The sequence below is a fragment of the Chenopodium album genome, chromosome 1, assembly GCF_948465745.1.
Source record: "Chenopodium album chromosome 1, dcCheAlbu1.1, whole genome shotgun sequence".
NCBI lineage: Eukaryota > Viridiplantae > Streptophyta > Magnoliopsida > Caryophyllales > Amaranthaceae > Chenopodium > Chenopodium album.
This window is the reverse complement of record NC_137834.1, coordinates 5153531-5173500: the sequence shown is the minus strand read 5'-3', so window position 1 is coordinate 5173500 and position 19970 is coordinate 5153531. Positions and strand designations below refer to the sequence as shown.

The window sequence follows — 19970 nt, the reverse complement described above, 5'->3', positions numbered from 1 at the left end:
ACGGTGTATATATTTACTATGTATACATAAATATTATATGATAAGAATATAATAAAATATAATAATTAAATGAGGAAATAATTATATAATAAAACTAAACTATAATATAATAATTAAGGAAATAATGAAATTGGCGGGAAAAAAATTAATGACATTATGCCAAGTGTCATTATAGATTTGCTTTTAGTATAGGTTAATAGATAGATTAAGTATAATCTATATTTATTATACGTAGTATTAAAAGACGTTGCTAAAAGGTTTAACGCTCTCCTAAATATGATTCTTACAAGATTTAAACTCACAATATTAAGTTTAAACTCCAACGTGTTAGTTACTAAGCTATAAGCAATTAAGCATATTACATGTCATTCAATAAAAAATAGATATTAATAAATGATTTTATCATGGGGTATTGTCCGAGTCTTACACTAGTTTATCTTTATGACAATTAAAGAAGGTTGGTTGTATTTACATTCATCATATATTTAAGAGAATATGGCCAGGCCTACTCATTTTGACTAAAACTAGTGACATAGATCACGTAAGCTCTTAGCTATGCAAAAACCCTGGCTGCGTTGTATTTATTCCAAAAAAAGATGAAATATATAAAGACTGGCATCAGATTAAGTTGCTTTCATATCCTACAACATCATTAAACAAAATATACGTACTAAAAATGGCAAGTTTAGTAGAAGCTGATGAGCAGAAACCAAAGAAGATTCAGCTGTACTCATGGTGGAAGAGCTCAAGCTCGGCGAGGGTTCGAATCGCTCTCCACTTAAAAGGACTCGAGTATGAGTACAAGGAGGTGAATGTACTCAAAGGAGATCAGTTTAAACCTGAGTTTATGAAGATGAGTCCTCGAAGTTTTGTGCCCGTTTTAGTTGATGGTGATGTAGTTATCTTTGAGTCCTCTGCTATAATAATGTATTTGGAAGAGAAGTATCCTCAGCCCTCTTTGTTGCCATCCAAAGATGATCTTCCAAAAAGAGCTCTCAATTATGAGGTGAATCATTTTCTTTTTTCTGTTTTTATTATTTTGGTTCACCCTTTAGGCTAATCAAGATTCAGGGTTCAGTTCTAGATGGTTAATTAGGTTCAAGTCCCATCCGAATTGTTGTTGTGGAGAATCGAACACGCAATCCTCCCTAACAAGTGCAGTCTCAATCACCATTGCACCAACAACAAATTTGTTAGCAAGTTTTCAATCGTTAATATCTGTAATTACCAATATGTAAAAACTATAAATATTTGATTTTAAAATTATATAGATCGAGTTGAATCTAACAAGATCCCACATGACTATATAGCTAGTCAAAGTGAAACACATAAATAATGTAAAAGTCAAACAGTTGCAAATATATAAAAACGAAGGAAATATATTTTGGTTTATATTTTTTGTTGTGACCGAGCAATTCAATTGGTCTTGGTGACAAATTGGCAATTGTCACGTATTGTTGAGATGTGATTTGTTATATTGTCGCGAGCATCCTACTTGCAATTGAGGTTTGTATGCGGAGTACATGAACCTAGCAGATTTTAAAAGTTAATCATACTTGCCCTTTTTTTGTGTTTGAATGGAAATCAATAAGCAGGTTGCAAATTTGGTAGCCTCAAGTATACAACCGTTCATAAATATACAAGTGCAAAAATACATTGAAGACAGGCTTGGATCAGACGAGAAGAAGGCTTGGGCAAAACATCATTTTAAGATTGGATTTACAGCCTTGGAGAAGACATTACAAGAGCATGCTGGAAGATATGCAACTGGTGATGAAGTTGCACTTGCAGATGTGTATTTGGCACCGGAGATAGATGGTGCAATCAAGTGGTTCGACGTTGATCTGAACGAGTTTCCATTGTTGAAGAGGCTGAATGACTCTTACTATCAGCTAAGCACGTTTCGAGACGCTGTTATTGTGTCACAACCCGATGCCCTTGATGATAATGAATGAATGATATACTGTATGGAGCCGAGTATCAACTAAGAAAATATTATCCCTTACATGGTATAAATAAGAAGTCGATCTATGTAACAAATTAATTAGTTGTAATAAGAGGAAGATAACACTACATTACTACTATAAAGCTTTCTAGTAGATTTCTTTTGCTATTTGAACAAAATGTCAAAAAATTAAACCTCCATATTCTAGCTTTGAACATTATTATTTGGTAGTTATCAATTCGTAAAAATTATAAAAATTAATCTATTATTGAGCTCAATTTGGACTCTTAAGAACCAGACTAGCCCCAAAACCTTTAACTGAATAATTTTCAACACGCAAACCGATAAAAAATATTAATATGAACAGTGGGCCCACTAATGGAATTTGTTAACGGCAAGATTACTATAAAAAAAAATTAGAAACTAAATGTATTATGGGGTTACGGTGTGGAAATTCTAATTAGAGGGGCATAACGTAGAAAAGTGGAAATTGGAAGGTTATTAGATAGAAAAACCCCCCCAAAAAAAAAACCAAGTAAAATACTACGAATTACGTATGAAACTGCAAATATAAGTGAAAGAAGAAATTACTGAGCAGTATTAGTGACTTCATGGCCCAATGGATAAGGCGCTGGTCTACGAAACCAGAGATTCTGGGTTCGATCCCCAGTGAAGTCGTATTTCATTATTAAGGATTTTTTTATTTATTTATTTTTTATTTATTTTTTTTTGTGTGAATAAATCAATGGAGATGGGAGCATTGGCCATTGGGTATTGATCTTTTGGAGTGGTTGTTGGTTTTTCTTTCTGAAAAAGAGGACTTTTACCTTAATTAGAAGACAATTATTGATTCAATTCATCATATTTTCATTTAAAATATGCATCCACATATAGGTTTAATACTTGTATAACTTAAATAAAATAAGTTTTCATAGATTTAATACTCCAATAACTTCAAATAAATTCGACAAGTCAAATAAGTTTTCAGAAATTCAATTCATAGTTAGAACAAGTTTTCGGATAAATTTTTAAAAAATCAAGTTAGAAGAACATACCTTTATAGGAATTACTTCGCTACTTCTTTGATAACTTTGATTGACTCATATAGTCATACCATGCCAAATTCTTGATATCCCTCCACTTCTGTAGTGTAAATGTGTAATTCTTTAAAAAGTTAAGCACACAAAATGAATGAGAATAAAAATAAAATTTACTGGTAGTAAAAGTTAAGAGTACAGGGTAAAAAGAACGAACATGACAAAATGTGAAAATGTATATATAAATTTTGCTGAGAGTTTAAATCAACACAACAGTAAACTCGACTTCATGGCCCAATGGATAAGGCGCTGGTCTACGAAACCAGAGATTCTGGGTTCGATCCCCAGTGGAGTCGTTTTTTTTAATACACCAATAGGATTGTTAGGAGGAGAGCTAGGACTCTCAGTAGTCAATTTTTTTGGTTAACAAGAAATATATTTCTAAGCATTAAGTGTAAACAATAGGAACATTGATCAATAAACATACCAAAGCTCAGATTATGATCATATCAAATTTCGATTACTGTAGAAATAAGTCAATTAATAATACCCACTTGGATGGATTGTGTAAAAACCATATTCGTAAACATGTAATCGCGAATCTAGGTATAAAATGAAATGGGGACTGAAGCCAAGAGAATGCAGTGCAATATCAGGTCAGTCTCCAGAAATGAAGCTCAAAGGGAAGATTTCATACATAAACTAGCCAAAGGTACAGGAGGATCAGAGAGAGACCCATCTGAAATACGGTTTGCAACCCATCGATTGGCAGCCTCGGTGTAATGTATACTGTCCCAACTTAAGTATTCTGAAGGATTACTGCACGGAGTTGCATAAACTGCAGTCCCGTTCACTTCTGCTTTGTTCCAACAATGCAAACTAGAATAATTACCAGTATGCTTGCAACAGAATCCGAGTGGATCAACAAAACCTGAAATCACCATGGACACAATATATCAGCTAATGCTTGAACACATGAGCGGAGGGATGAGAAGATAAATATCGGAGATGGCAAATTTTACAAATTATCCCAGGCATTTTTATAGGAGATTTTGGAAGATCTCCTGAATATTGAGAGTATTTTGTAAGAAAAACATATGATATTGGACGCATTTGGCTCTCATTGTGGTTATCAAGACTGGGGAGATAAGGAGGGGAGGGGGCATAGGCTTGTAACAAATCTTACCATATTTCTTTGATTCACTAATAAGTGAGTATTTAGCTGAGTAAATGTCAACATATACAAGAAGGGAATCGTGGAGTTGAGTCCGCAGTTCAGAAATCCTATTCTTGAGTTGCTTGTTAAACTCTTTGGCTACCTCATTGTAAGACTTGACACAACCAGCTTCATCAACATTTCCAGGCTGGGGAGGATACTTCACCAAAATATATGGCAAGCAACCAATAGGGCCAGTGTTATGCATCCAAAATGTCCTGCCTCCTAAACTGTGAAGTTTCTGAGAAGATGAAAAGTAGGAATATATTTTTATTCAACATCAGTATGGAAGAATGCAGGTGTAGGACTGAAAGATATATCCTCCTAAATTCCTAATTACAAAACCATTATCTTGATATGTTCAGTATGCATCATATACTCCAAACCCCCCCCCCCCCCCAATTGAATCAACAATCAACATAGTATTGGTTATGGAGTGTAAAATATGCAAGTAAATAACTTATGCATGTTGAACTTGCAGTTACCTTTATTGCCATTGCGAACTGATTTACAAGCTTGGGAATAGTTTCACGAGCTTCATCCTCTGTCATAGTCGTTAATGCATGATGAAGGTCATTTTGCCCAATATCTAATGTATATAGGGCCTTTGAGAAGTCTTCAAGTCTTGGGAAGCGGCTCTTAGTGTCATCTAGGAACCAAAAGCCACAAAGCTGATACACAATCAGACAAAAACTATATGCAGCTGAAGCTTCTTTCTAGAAAAAAAAGATTATTATGTATTCCAACACAACCTTGTGCAGATAGTTCACTAGTCCGTTCTTTCAACCCTTCAAACTGCAAAAGTTGTACATCGAGGGAAAGAGGATTAAGACCACCTCCAAACAGCTTCCCGTCAACATGCTGAATAGTGGTCCCACTTGCAGCAAAATCAGCACCATGCTGAAAGTTTCCTTGAAGTGCATCCAAATATGCACTCAAAAAAGGCAATCCCAACTTCTCGGCTGCAAGAATTAAGGGGAAATATGAAAACAAGGGTGAGGACTCATCAAATTCTATCAAACCTGAAAAGATGTAAAAGTCTTATTCACCCTTATACATTAAAGAATGTAAGATCTAAGAAGAAAACAAGTTTAGTTCACTAGGTAGTATGCAGTTAAACCAGTTTAACTCACATAATAATACCACAATTGCTGGCTTCAATCTTCAGTGGAAGGTACTTCATCATTTCAAATGATTTTAAGTATGTGGTACTTCTCTAAAATACTAAATTCTAGGTAAAATTGATAGGAACATAATCACAAGCTCATCAGTCCAACAGAGAGACGACAATTTCAAGAACTCGAAAGCATAGGTGATAACTGATAAGCAAAGAAATACATGCTTAATGCAATGAAATGGCAAAGTCTGGAACCTACTCTTTAATGCAATGAAATGTGCAAGCATAAGTTCCAAATGATGAAATTAAGAATGAGTTTAGCAGCATCAACTCACCAATGAAATCAATCATTAACCGCCCATCACAATACCTTCCAGAAGGTTTGCCAAAGAATGAAATACCATTCGGATATGGAACACGTCCAAATGCAGCTGACACACAACCAGCATCGGAATTAGAGTCACCAAAGTTGTAAATGGCAGGAATTCGACATTCTTCCATTAAACCGACTGCCCTTTTGCTTCGCGGTCCAAGAGATAAAAGTAATGCAAACCCAACAATTACAACAACCCCAATTGCCATTACTAACAGACGGTTTTTCAGTCCCCAAGTAGCCTTAAGTCTCCTACTAACAGTACTCCACCAATTCATCATTACATTAGTCTTTCCTCTTTCAAGCATTTCATCAAACATGTAGTACTCAATCTAAAGCTCTAGCTGAATCCCAGCTTAAAAAACTTCTCTTCAGCATTCATACTATCTCCTGCAACAGACTATACAGAACAACTAAAACAATTTAGCACATCAAACACCTTTCTCTTTCACACATTTTATCAAACACCTAATGTGCAACAAAGATCACAAGAAGAACATCAACAAAGAACAGTTCTTATCATTTTCTACTACTCCTAAAACAGAAAGGAACAAATTCCAGCTATACCCATTTCAGTAAGATCATAATCAAGCTGATAAAGTTTCATAATTTGTAAATTTTCATCAACAAATCATAATAAACACAAAAACAGAGATTTAAAATGGTGAGAAAAATTGATAAGTGGGAAGGACATACCTTACAGTTTAAAGTAAAAAAAAAATAAATTACAAAGTTTAATTTTTAAGTGATTTGGGATTGAATTGCTGAGAAGAAGATTCAAATAATCTACTTTGAGATAAATTTACAAGATGCGATCTGAGAAAGATAGCGATTGGCGAACAAACATGGTACTTGATTTATACATGATGAAGTCAAATTGATTAAGTTATATAAATAATCAAATATGAGCTTAATTTGCAAGGAACTTCTAATTAGACGTTACTCCTATAAAAATACGAGTAATTAACACTCTTACAGTCTTACATAATTAGTTAATTACATTAGTTATCCACTGTACTCGTAGTTTATAATCTTTATATCAGCTCGCATATCAAATGACATTTTTGTAACTAAATAAAAAAGGTCGAATTGTTTATATTTTTTGGAATAATGCTTTTTCTATGATGCATTGGTTTATGATTGATAATACTGAAACCAAGTACTTATAGTACTTATACATAACGCTTAAGGTTCAAGTAACCAAACCATATATCACAACTATCCTGTTACAAATTCAAAGAGCCAGAAATTGATACGGAGTAACATTTATCCGAAGCACATTACAAATTTACAATATACGTTAATGTGTATGGTTTAAAGCTACGAAGTACATGAGTAAGAGACACAAAGCAAGAAGTTTGGAGATCAGATTATCAGCATTTAAACACATAATTTAGCTAAGGATATCGGGGGATCTGAAAACGATCCATCCAAAATCCTTTCAGCAACCCAACGGTTTGCAGCCTCAGTGTAATGCACACCATCCCAACTAATGTATTCAGAAGGACTATTACAAGAAGTTGGATGAATTGCAGTGGTGTCGTTAACAATTTTCATTTCCCAGTAAGGTACATGATATTCTGCACAATTTTCGCAGCAGTTACTGAAAGGATCAACAAAACCTGCCATCACAGTTAAACTGTTGCATTAACATGCCTATAAAGTATAATGTAGAAAACGAGTAGTAATTAAGTTTTGTGAATTAACTCAATTAAGTACCATTTTGACTCGCATCCCTTATAAGAGTGTACTTGGCAGAGTATATGTCTACAATTACAAGAAGTGAGTCATGAAAAGTAGCGCGTAATTCAGAGACTTTCTCCTTGAGCAGACGGTTGAACTCTTGAGCTAACTCGTTATAAGACTTCACACAACCTATTTCATCAGTAAATTGAGTATTGGGAAGATATCTCTTCAGAGTCTCCACACTATCCGGTAAGCAACCAAACGGTCCTGTATTCAATCAATCAATCAATCAATCAATCAAAGCCTTAATCCCAAAAGTGGGGTCGGCTAACATGAACCAAATTTGATTATTCCGTGTAGTCATCAACATAAATCTTTCTCCTCCATCCCTTACGATCCAAAACTTCATCCTCACGTAAATCCATGCACTTCATATCCTTCCTCACTCCTTCCAACCAAGTCATCTTTGGTCTCCCTCTTCCTCGTTTAATCCCTCCATGGTCCCACTCTTCCACTCTTCGCACCGGTGCACCCTCGGGTCTCCGTCTTACATGTCCAAACCAACGCAGACGATTTTCCCTTAATTTATCTACAATGCCCGCCACACCTACTTTCTTGCGAATAACCTCATTTCTGATTCTATCTCTTAAAGTGTTTCCACACATCCACCTTAACATGCGCATTTCCGTAACCTCCATCTTTTTAATATGCTCTTTCTTAGAAGCCCAACATTCTGTACCATAGAGCAACACTGGTCTTATGGCAGTCCTGTAGAATTTTCCCTTCAACTTTAAGGGAATGCTGCGGTCGCATAACACTCCCGTGGCCGCTCTCCATTTAAGCCACCCTGACTTAATCCTGTGGGTCACGTCTTGATCAATGTCACCATTCTTCTGGATGATCGACCCTAGGTACTTAAAACATTCACTCATGGTCAAATCCTTTCCATCCAAACTCACCACTTCATTGCTTGTCCCCCTCTGAGTGCCAAAACGACAAACCAAATATTCAGTCTTACTCCGACTTAGCTTAAACCCTCTAGATTCCAACCTTTGCCTCCATTGCTCCAACTTGACATTAACCCCATCCTTAGTCTCATCCACCAAAACGATATCATCTGCGAACAACATACACCATGGAACCTCATCTTGAATTGGTCTAGTTACTTCATCTAGAACCGTTGCAAAAAGAAAAGGGCTTAATGCAGACCCTTGATGCAATCCGATTGTAATAGGGAAATCTTTTGTCAACCCTCCGCATGTCCTCACATTTGTTGACACATCCCGATACATATCCTTAACTAGGTCTACATACCTTCGTGGGATACCTTTCTTCAACATTGCCCACCAAAGTATCTCTCTTGGCACCTTGTCATATGCCTTCTCTAAATCAATAAAGACCATATGAAGATCTTTCTTCTTTACCCTATAAAACTCCATCATTTGTCTTATCAAATGGATTGCCTCCATAGTAGATCTCCCAGGCATAAAACCAAATTGGTTATCTGAAATGCTTGTGCATGCCCTCAACCTTTGTTCAATCACCCTTTCCCACAACTTCATAGTATGGCTCATAAGCTTAATTCCTCGATAGTTAGAACAATCTTGAGCGTCTCCTTTGTTTTTATAAACCGGGACCAAGGTGCTCTTCCTCCAATCTTGTGGGATCCTTGTAGCCGTCCATATCTTGTTGAAAAGGTTTGTTAACCAATCAATACCAATCTTACCCAAACACCTCCACACCTCTATCGGTACCCCATCAGGGCCAACCGCCTTCTTAGGTTTCATCTTCCTCAGTGCAATCTCCACCTCTACTCTCCTAATCCTTCGCACATACTCCATGTTGATTTCTTCATCACTCATAGAGGTATCTCCTATCACAACTCCATTACTTCCATTAAATAATTCATCGAAGTACCCCTTCCACCTGTCCTTGATGCCCTCCTCTTGCACTAGGACCATTTGGTTCTTATCTTTGACACACTTCACCATGCCAATATCCTTCCTTGCCTCTTGTCTTCTCTTTGCCATCTTATAAATGATCCTTTCTCCCTCCTTGGAATCAAGCTTTTCATAAACCTCCTGATATGCCTTTTCTTTTGCTTGGCGAACAGCTGCCTTTGCCTTACTCTTAGCCTCCTTATACGCTGCAAAGGTTTCATCACTCCTACATTTTCCTAAGGCTTGATAGCATTCCCTTTTTTGCTTAATTACTGCTTTCACCTCTTCATTCCACCACGAAGTATCTCTCTGTACCGAAGTTCTTCCCCTTACTTCCCCTAAGACCTCTTTGGCCACTCTTAGGAAACAGTTCTTCATTCGTAACCAAGTCATGTCCGGATCCACCTCTCCATCCCAATCCGCTTCTTCAATTACCTTTTCTGTAAAAACCTTAGCTTTTGCATCCCTTAGGGTCCACCATCTTATCCTTGGTTCTTCTTGTCTAACTTTTTTCTTCGCCTTCTCTTTCAGACGAATAGTCATTACCAATAGCCGGTGTTGGGTGACCACACTCTCCCCTGGGATAACCTTACAGTTTATGCAACTTTGTCTATCTATGCTCCTTGTGAGCAGGAAGTCTATTTGAGTTGCATTTGCTCCATTCCGAAAAGTTATCAAGTGTGAATCCCTCTTCTTAAACCAAGTATTAGCCAAAATTAAATCATATGATTGGGCAAAATCCATAATAGCTTCACCACCGGCGTCCCTCTGCCCATACCCAAAGCCTCCATGGACACTCTCATAGCCATCTCGGCTCGCCCCAACGTGCCCATTTAGATCCCCTCCAATATATAACTTCTCTGAGTGGTGGACACCCTGCACCACCTCGTCTAGGTCCTCCCAAAATTGTCGTTTCTCTTCTGCATCTAAACCCACTTGGGGAGCATAAGCACTGATAACATTCACAATCTCCTTGCCACATAGCAACTTCAGCCTTATCAACCTATCGTTCTTCCGATAGACCTCGATCACCTCTTTTGCCAACCTCTCATCGAGAACCACACCAACTCCGTTCCTAGCTCCACCATTCCTTGTTCTGTGGCTCGTTTCTTGCCCAACATACCATACCTTATACCCCAAAACCAAGCCTCGAGCTCCTTCTCCTGTCCATCTTGTCTCTTGGAGGCACATGATGTTCACGCGTCGTCTTTTCATTACTTCTACCAATTCTGCTGATTTTCCCGTAAGAGACCCCACATTCCAAGAACCAATCCGCAAACTAAATTCTTTTCTCCCACGCTCCCTCCTGATCCCAACTCCAAGCCCTTGATTATTTGACACCACAATTGGGCAATATGGCGCGTCGCTTCTGGGCGACGACCTAGCAACCCTTACATACTTATCACTGCACCCGGGTCTGGGAAGTGCAGCGCGTCGCTCAGTAGGGAACGCCCCAATGGCACGCCCTTGCTCATTTGACACCACACTCGGGCAATGTGGCGCGTCGCTTCTGGGCGACGACCTAGCAACCCTTGCATACTTATCACTACACCCGGGTCTAGGAAGTGCAGCGCGTCGCTGAGTAGGGAACGCCCCCACGAAAATATCTGTTTGGCTCATGTCATGGGATGTGACGAAGTTTTATACTGGCTGTCACTGGCCTACCGTAACCCTCCTCCTTTATCCAGGCTTGGGACTGGCAGCGGGAAACCCACTGGCGGAGTTAACCAAACGGTCCTGTATTGTGTATCCAAAATTTTCTAGCTCCTCCTTGGTGTAGATTCTGAAAATGGCAACAGAATTTTTTCAAGTCGGCTGTAAACCAGTGGAAGAAATGATGTACTACATTGGAAACTAAACTCGCTACAAAAAAAAAGGGAACTTATATTGCATATATATCACTTAGACACTTACCTCCATCGCGGAAGCAAAGTAATTGATGATAAAAGGAAGAGATTCTTGTACTTGATCCTCTGATGTTAATCTTAACAGAAAATCAATGTCATTTTGACCAATATCAAACATATAAAGGGCCTTTGAGAAGTCATCAGGCCTTGGCAACCGCGATTTAGCATTGGAGGTTTTAGCTGAAAATTCACACACAAAAAGAAAGAATAAAAACGAATGCTGAACATGTAGTAAAGAGGCGTGTATGATAATAATGATCAAGTTGATAATAAAAAAAGCAATTGTCAACCTTGCTGATATAGCTCGTGAGACCGTTCCTTTAACTGATGAAATTGCAAAAGTTGTATGTTGAGGGCAATAGGGTTAGCACCACTTCCGTAGAGTTTGCTGTCAGCTGGCTGAATTGTAGCCCCATACGCAGCAAAATTAGCCCCGTGCTCAAAATTGGCCTCAATTGCATCCAGATATGCACTCAAATGAGGTATTTTCGACTTCTCAGCTGCAAATATCAACATGGTAGAATAGAGTTGCACATAAAGAAGCTAAAATTATTTTGAACATTTTGCTCATGTTCCATTTACTATGTTACTCAGACATAGGAACGAGTAGTTTCAAACACACCAAGATTCACAGCTCACAGTTTGGACTCAAGGACCCAACAAACATTTAGAATACTGAGCACATAACACACACCTTAGTCTTGGTGAACAATTGAAGTAAACCTTGTTAGTTAGTGTTCATAATAGGTACTTAAGTATACATATATGAGTCAACTGTGTCAAAGAAACTAACCAATAAAATCAATGATTAAGCGCCCATCACAGACTCTTCCTGCAGGTCTGCCAAAGAAAGTGATTCCGTTTGGGTAAGGTTCGCGACCAAATGCAGCAGAGTTGGAACCGGTATCAGAATTCGAGTCACCAAAGTTGTAAATTGCAGGAATTCGATAGTCTTTACTTTGAGGTGTAAGGGGTGGTGCACCATTTAAAACTAAACCCAAAGCCAACACAAATAGGCAACTTCCGGTAACAAAATTACACCGATTCATTGTTTCAACAAATAAGTAGTACTCAGAGATGAACTAGATGGAAGTAATCTATCCAGATGAAAAAAACTTCAGATTCAAAACATAGTGTTAAAAAAGTCAAAAGCATAATACACGTTTTCCATAAGATAAACCTCCATAAAACATATAAAATTCGATGGCTGTTCAATCTTATGCCTTTTGACAAAGACAGAAACTAGGATGTTTCTATAGTGATCAAAGTATTTTTTATCACCATAAGCACTCTCTACTCTCTAGACCACAAAAAATAATGTGGTCCTAACTTAAAAGAAAAAAAAAAAACAAAAAAAAAAAAAACCAGCAACCTTCTCCACCAGCCCCACCCTGCCGCAACCACCACCACGGCCTCTGACTGCCGGACCCACCACGTCCACATCAGACCTAACCCAAATCCACTCCTTTTTACTTATATTGACTGCCGGTGCTAGGGGATTGCGACGGCCGGAGAAGGGGAGGAAGAGATAGGGGGTCGCGCGGTGCTGGGAGATGTCGCCGTCTGTTGTTAGATTAAAGAAAATTTAACTTACAATTGCAGAAACTGGAAAAAAAAAATACGCGTATTTACAACAGAAAAGACGTGAAATTGTACAGGGGGATGGGGGATACAAAATCCATGCAAATTCCTGTTATGTACTGATGTACATTAACACATTTTGAAATTCAACAAAAATAAGTAAAAAGACTCCTACACAACCAAAACGATTACATTTTACAATCTAACTATACTTTGTACAAGTTCAGTCAATGATGCCATTCAAACAACTTAACACCACCTCAAAATTCACGTATGAATTTAAAAAAAAAAAGGCCAATGAAGCCTAAAACAGTCTTTAAGGAAAGGACCAGAAGAATATAACATAATGTTCCATTACATGTCAGTCTACGAACAACACAAGATCCTTGCCTTGATACAGACCAAAAAAAAATGGCAATTTTACAAGGTATCAAAATTAACAGTTAATTAACAAGAGTCATCAGCGCCAGTGCTAAGCCGTAGAATAATTTGACAAAGACCTGAACAAATTTAAACAAAATATTATTATCCATTGCTTGCCGAATGCTGTCAAAGGAGAGCTCTGAAGAATCCACACTGAGTGTCTTGAAACCCCAAAAAAAAATTGATTCACCATCTCTCTCTAGACGTAGACCTGACAAAAGACAAAATCAATGCACCTATCAGCCTCCAGAGTCGATATAATCACAATGAGCTACGAAAAAAAGACAACACAAAACAACAGCTAAAACATTCTTGATCATGCTCACCCAAGTGAACAATCAGTAATCATTACCGTGAATAAATCAACGTTGACCTTTAGAACAGAACGCAGAAGATAGTTTTTATTTAATCTATCATAACCTAAAATCCTAAAACCAAAGAGTTAACAGTGTTTTGGCTCTATAAGGGACAGTGAAATATTTCCACTGACAAGCCATGTAAACCATAAATGATGAAGAGCCTGAGACTCCTCACACAGTCACCCCCCCCCCCCCCCCCCCCCCAAGAACAACGACACGCACATGGCAAATAAACATCTAACTCCCTCACAAATGTTAAGAAATGGCCCCTCAGGATTTGCTCATCATACTCTAACAGGAAAATCTAGAAGAGAACTGCAGCTTTGAATAATAATTGAGCAAGTATCTTATTAAAAAGGCAATTAATGCTTTTTCAATCAAGTTTTTGATAGGTGCTAGTACAGCCTCTAAAATACCAGAACATGGAAGAGCTCATACGAGGCATACATTGTAGGGCAGCATAGGATTATTCCAAGGGAAGCCAAGACTTTTGTTCCGTTACAATGCCAGATTGCTAATACAAAAGGCAATGACAATGACCTGATAGAAAACAATGCTTTTTCAATCGGCGCAAGGTCACTGCTATTCGGGAAAGAGGCAATGTGATCGTTAGGCGTAAGCTAGAAGGTACCAGCAGCCAGATGAGATAAAATTGCTTCTTGCAAATTTAAACGTACCCTAACATTGCTAAAAGTAAGTCAGCACCAGGTTGCAAGCTGATAGTTTCCCCAGTGTAAGAAAGCAGCAAGTCCCTTCATAGGTCTACCCTTGTACTAGTGCATATGTTTTAGTACAAGCAAGTTCCAGTGTGTCAAATTCCTAGCTAATTGTTGTCTTATGCTTGTTGTGCAATTGGGATAGGCCAACCTGAATCTAACCACGAGATTTCAAGTACCGCACAGAAATGTGCAAATATAATTTCATGAGTTATTCAATTGAAAAGGTTTAAAAAGCAAGGTCAATATGTTTTGTTTCAAAAGCAATTAGGGTAGGTTGGCCTGAATCATACCAAGAGAGAGACAACCAACAGCAGCGAGGCATCTCACTTGATATCTCAACTAATAATTGCAAGCTAATTAAAAGAGCAACATGCACACAATTACCTCAAAAACACATAGAAATATTTATGGAAAGAAAATCAGTCATATCTGGGGGCAAAGTAGGTTCCTTCAGAACCCACTTATTTTACAAGCATAAAGAAAAACATTTAAAGCATAAGCATAATCCCATGAAAAGCATTTAAAGAGATAGAAAATGAACAGAAAAGAGGCATCTAAATTCACCAGACATTATACGATCATAGGGTGTTACTGACAATTCCAAGATAATATTACCTGTCAAAGTCTCTATTGCCCAGGAATCCTCCTCTATCTCTGCCACCTTGGAAACCTCCTCTTCTATCTTCACCAGGCCTTGTCCATACATCTCCTGTTCCGCGTGACCGGGGCCTGTCCATCACTTCTGGAACCCGACCATTATCAAAAGATCCAGACTGAGAAGGAGGTCTCTCTGGATAACTAGTAAATCTCCCAGCTCCAGAACCTGGTCTAGAACCATGCCTAGAGCCTGGCCTTTCCACCGCTTTCTGACCAAATCGAACTTTGTCATCCAATTCTCTTGTCAGGGTTTCCAATTCACTCTCTTTGCTCTTTATAAGATCACGTAAACTAGTCTGTTCACCTTCAGTTTCTTGGGGAGCATCATTATCAGGTTCTTTCTCAAGTTCTTTCTTTAGATTCTCAATTTCTTCCTTCAAAGCCTTCTCTTCCTCTGTCTCAGGCCTATAACAATTTTAAAATGCGCAACATGAGCTGAAAAGTCACAAACACATTTTAAGTTCAACGAGCATGTGATCCTGCCAAAGTAATTAAAAGAAGAAAAGGCACAGAACCATCTAAACATTATACAAATAACATTCATAGAATGATCGGCCACACGGAATCTATTCCCATTATTTCAAATGTTACCAATAATATCCTCAAGCCAAAGTAAAACAATATGAACTTTCATCATAATCTTTCAATTCAAACAGATAAATATGCTAGCATCCCAAACTACATTTACATCAGCAAAGAGTAATAACAAACAACTTTCCAAGATTGAAACTAGTCGGGCATAAAATATTACTCTGGTTTAAATACACTCGCAAGGGGAAAATAAAACTTGCCACAAATTTCACAGTGTTTTCACACCTCAATATCTACTAACATGAAAACAAATGATTCATGAGTTGCAACATATCATTGTAAGCAAGCCAACAAATAAAAAAACAGATGCTCTCAAGATTTTAATGTTTTATGATCTTGTCTTCAGGCTTACAATGACTAACCTTCAAATATACCCTTCATTGCCCATTTTAATATCTCCTAGAAAATGGGGAGTACTGAACCATTCCCATTTGACAGACGAACCATCCATCTAAGTATAAATTTCTCTATTAAAATAAGAACAAAACTTACAAATTGAGGAACATTCCACATTTCCACCAAAGAAATTAAAGCAAATCTCTTAGACTTCATTCGTACCGTCAAACAGCTCTCTCTTCATATAGCTATAGCTGCCAACAATTAACATCTAATGTCATGAGCATTATTTACCCTATTCCTACCCATGGAGCACCTGCTCAAGTGCTTAATATAAGCCTTCGTAAGACCTACTTAAAAGACCGACTGCTATACAAACTAATCCAGAGGAAAGATCCAAACCAAAGTATGATGCTCCCATTCACACTATATAGAACTTCAAGAACATACCCTACCAAGACCATTAACCCCAAAAACTAAACAGGCCATCTCACTTAAATGAAAATGGTATAAATTCTTCTAAATACTTTTATGTTACTTGGACTCGGGTACCCAAGTCCAACACGGGTACGTGTCAAAGCGTCTGACTAGGCCATTTTGAGGAAAAAAAAATGTATGATTTTGAACTAAAAATAAAGTGTCCAGTGTCATACTCATGTCCGAGTGTCGAGGGTCCGACACGGGTACGTGAGGTGAAATGAAGAGTCCGAGTAACATAAAAAACTGGAAAAAAAAAATCCATCAAACAAGTTGATCAATAGACCCATCCTTTGTTCCACCTACAATGAATGATTACAAAACAGCTCCCCTCAAAAAAATAATTTAGCTCCTAAGTACTGAAGCTCATAAACAAGCTCAATCTGAAGTAGGTCACAGTAATCACTAAGGTTTAAATACACACACAAATGGGGAAAACTTGCCACATATTTCACAGGTTTTCACACCTCAATAACTACTAACATGAAAACAAAAGATTCATGAGTTGCAACATATCATCATAAGAAAGCGAATAAATAAAAAGCAGATGCTCTCAAAATTTTAATGTTTTACGCTCGTCTTCAAGCTTACAATGACTAGCCTTCATATATACCCGTTCTTCCTTGTCTCTTTTTATTTGTCATAGAAAATGGGGAGTACTGAACCATTCCCATTTGACAGGTGAACCATCCATCAAAGAATAAATTTCTCTATTATAACACAGCTTACAAATTGAGGAACATTCCACATTTCCACCAAAGCAAATAAAAGCAAATCTCCTAAACTTCATTGGTACCGTCAAACAGCTCTTTCTTCATATAGCAATAGCTGCCAACAAGTAACATCTAATGTCATGAGCTATCTTTTCTCTGTTCCTACTTCCTACACATGGAACACCTGGTCAAGTGCTTAAATGCTTGATATAAGCCTTCAAAAGACTTACTTACAAGACTGAGTGCTCTACAAACAAATCCAGGGGAAAGATCCAAAACAAAGTATGATGCTCCCTCTCACACTATATAAAACTTCAAGAATATACCCTACCAAGACCATCAACCCCAAAAACTGAACAGGCCATCGCACAGAAATGAAAATGGTATAAATTCTTCAGAATAATTAACAAAACTGAAAAAACATCCATCAAACATGTTGATCAATAGACCCATCCTTAGTTACACCTAAAATGAATGAGAACAAAATCGGTCCCCTCAAAGAAATAATTTAGCTACTAAGTACTGAAGCTCAGAAACGAGCTTCTGAAGATGTAGGTCATAGCCTCCTAGGTAGGTTGAAAATAACACAAACTGAGGACAAAGGCTTTCAAGTTACTTTTTAAGTAATAAATATCCTTTCTTACAAGAATGAAGAACCAGATACACCACATAGGCTAACTATAATATGCTAAGTAGTGATTCAGAAACTATGTTTGGCACCCAGCCAGAAGAGTTGGAGTGTATTATACATAAGCTTCAACCATCATACACACAATTAAACTGCTGCAATCTACCTCCCAAGGTCACACTTAATAAATTATAGCAACCAGTAGCAATTACAGTACTATAAGTCAATTGCACTATAATAAAGACAATGAAAGGTGAATAAGAGCACAGAGAGAGCCAAATGCTGAAAGATGGAAGTCAATGTTAACAATAAAAGGCATTGCAACATGCACAGAAGATTCTAAAATCAGCACCATAATTTAGATCCCCTTAACAAAATGAACAGCTCTAGTAACAACACCCTTACAACTTACAAGAGATCACAATATTAAATACAAATAAAATCAGTATCACCGTTTACAAGACAGGATGATCATTGATCAAATAAAAGCCTTTAAATTTAGGCAAAAACCTAGAATTGCTCATCCCTGAACCAAAAAAGTTGATAAAGCCCAACTTTATTCCAGTCTACAACAACCTAATAACAAAGGTTCCTACTTCCTACATTGATCAAAGCCTTAACAAGTTCATATCGACAACGTTCACTGTTACAAATCCATCAAGAAGCCACTACAGAAAACCTAAAATGAGTAATGTCGTCGATACAGAACCCCACAATCCCACATTCTCTCCATTTGTTTCAAAATACCCAATTCCTAGTCAATAGCTGACACTCTCAAGCAATGAAGCACAAAGCACATATAGTGCAAACTTAGCTAACTACTCCCAAAATAATCAAGCAAAGCTACTATGAATAAACTTCAAACACATAATAACAAGTTAGGAACGCATTCATGCATACAAATAAAGCATTACTCTTTCGGTCTTTCCTAAAAAGCTTACAATAGAACAAAGCAATATCATTAACACAAAACCAATATCAAAAACAGAAACAAACCTATCAATTCGACGACGCTCCAACTCGAGATCAATCTTCTTCCAATCCAAACCTTTTTGTTCCAACAAAAGCTCCCTAGGCTTAGCATCACCAAAGGGATTCACCTTAGGCTTAGGCTTAATCTCACCAACCACACCACCACCTAAACTCTCCGTCCCACGGTTACTCTGCGAGCTAGTGGGCCGACTTCCCTGCGAGCTAGTAGGCCTACTCCCACTAGCAACAACCTTCTTAGCCTCAATCTCTGAATCCAATTTCTTCCAATCCAACCCCTTCTCAGCCAACACCTCCTCCCTCGGCCTCGCCGCCCCGAACGGATTAGACTTACTCTCCGTTGATGCTGGTGTTGTCGTCTTCACCACATTCTCACCATTCCTCCCTGTAGGAGGATCCAACACCAATCTAGTCCTCCCCAATTCTCTCTCCCCACCACCCAATTCCCTCTCCCCACCTCCCCTCCTCCAATCAGAACCCGAATCACGAAACCCTGACCCAAATGTACTCGATCTCCCACCTCCCATACTCAACCCCGACGATTGCGGTTTCTTCCCAAAACTCCAATTGTCAACCTCATCAGCCCTAGACCCACCACCCAAAGCACCATACCTCGAACCACCACCACCACTACCTCCACCACCACCTCTCCCACTATCCGCCATTGAAATGGGTTTCTTCATAGAAGCCCAATTATCAACTTCATCAGCCCTAGAAGGAGGAGGAGGCATCGAATCGAATTCCCTCCTATTTTGCCTCCTATCTTCATCGAACCCGCGACGTTGGGATCCTCTTCGATCATCACCATAGCTAGAAAAGCCACCTCCAAGACGAGGTCCAGAAGGTTCGTCCCCAGAACGAGGCTTGGGAGCAGTGGGTAACTGGAGCATTTCGTCAGGGGTTAAACGGGTGGATCCGGAAGAAACGGGTCCGGATTTAGACCCATAAGAAGCGAACTCGGAAAGGGTCATCTTCTTCTTCTTGGGTTTGGCAGTAATGGCTTCTTTGAGAGAAGGGAAGCTTTGGGTGTTTGCTGCGGCGGCGGTTGTGGTGGCATTTTCTCTCTCCTCGGCTTCTTCACGCTCGGCTTCGGCGGCCCAAGAGCCGATACCACCCCAAGGTTTCGACATCGGCAAAAATGGCGGAAATTATCTAACCTAATTTGGAAAGATCTGGTTTCAGAAGAAAAAAGGAAGAAGAAGAAAGAAGATGGGTGTTTGAGAAAATGAGAGGTTGAACAAGGGTAAAGTGTGGAAAATAGAAAGGAATTTTTTT

The 19970-nt window shown here is 38.3% G+C and overlaps 4 protein-coding genes and 2 non-coding genes across 9 annotated transcripts; 3 read left to right on the top strand and 3 right to left on the bottom strand.

The window, feature by feature from the left end:
* The first annotated feature begins 581 nt into the window (after window positions 1-581).
* On the top strand, window positions 582-2175 carry LOC145640865 (glutathione S-transferase 2-like). Its single transcript, XM_081692101.1, has 2 exons — window positions 582-1006; window positions 1596-2175. The coding sequence occupies exons 1-2, from the start codon at window positions 677-679 to the stop codon at window positions 1953-1955; spliced, it is 690 nt and encodes a 229-aa protein (XP_081548227.1). The 5' UTR covers window positions 582-676; the 3' UTR covers window positions 1956-2175.
* Window positions 2176-2550: 375 nt separating this feature from the next.
* On the top strand, window positions 2551-2623 carry TRNAR-ACG (transfer RNA arginine (anticodon ACG)). The gene has a single exon. It is a non-coding gene; the product is annotated as a tRNA-Arg (tRNA).
* Window positions 2624-2844: 221 nt separating this feature from the next.
* Window positions 2845-6807, bottom strand: LOC145640831 (GDSL esterase/lipase At5g14450-like). Of its 4 annotated transcripts, XM_081692092.1 has the most exons (7): window positions 6385-6534; window positions 5651-6088; window positions 4951-5160; window positions 4684-4847; window positions 4169-4439; window positions 3680-3913; window positions 2845-3088 (listed from the first exon to the last, which is right to left on the bottom strand). In XM_081692092.1, coding segments are annotated over exons 2-7 (1239 nt in total). In that variant the 5' UTR covers window positions 6009-6088; window positions 6385-6534; the 3' UTR covers window positions 2845-3086. The 4 variants fall into 4 exon arrangements, with proteins under 4 accessions (XP_081548218.1, XP_081548204.1, XP_081548211.1 ...); XM_081692078.1 differs by lacking the exons at window positions 2845-3088; window positions 6385-6534 and adding an exon at window positions 6689-6807 and having other exon boundaries at window positions 3503-3913; XM_081692085.1 differs by lacking the exons at window positions 2845-3088; window positions 6385-6534 and adding an exon at window positions 6673-6691 and having other exon boundaries at window positions 3503-3913.
* TRNAR-ACG (transfer RNA arginine (anticodon ACG)) lies at window positions 3266-3338 on the top strand. Its single transcript has one exon. It is a non-coding gene; the product is annotated as a tRNA-Arg (tRNA).
* A 95-nt stretch (window positions 6808-6902) lies between the features above and the next one.
* LOC145627077 (GDSL esterase/lipase At5g14450-like) lies at window positions 6903-12270 on the bottom strand. Its single transcript, XM_081679480.1, has 6 exons — window positions 12015-12270; window positions 11512-11721; window positions 11229-11401; window positions 11043-11097; window positions 7408-7641; window positions 6903-7310 (listed from the first exon to the last, which is right to left on the bottom strand). Exons 1-6 carry the CDS (start codon window positions 12268-12270, stop codon window positions 7069-7071), a joined length of 1170 nt encoding a protein of 389 aa, XP_081535606.1. The 3' UTR covers window positions 6903-7068.
* A 779-nt stretch (window positions 12271-13049) lies between these two features.
* LOC145640823 (eukaryotic translation initiation factor 4B2-like) lies at window positions 13050-19970 on the bottom strand. The gene is made up of 3 exons (XM_081692062.1): window positions 18702-19970; window positions 14919-15365; window positions 13050-13436 (listed from the first exon to the last, which is right to left on the bottom strand). Exons 1-3 carry the CDS (start codon window positions 19823-19825, stop codon window positions 13412-13414), a joined length of 1596 nt encoding a protein of 531 aa, XP_081548188.1. The 5' UTR covers window positions 19826-19970; the 3' UTR covers window positions 13050-13411.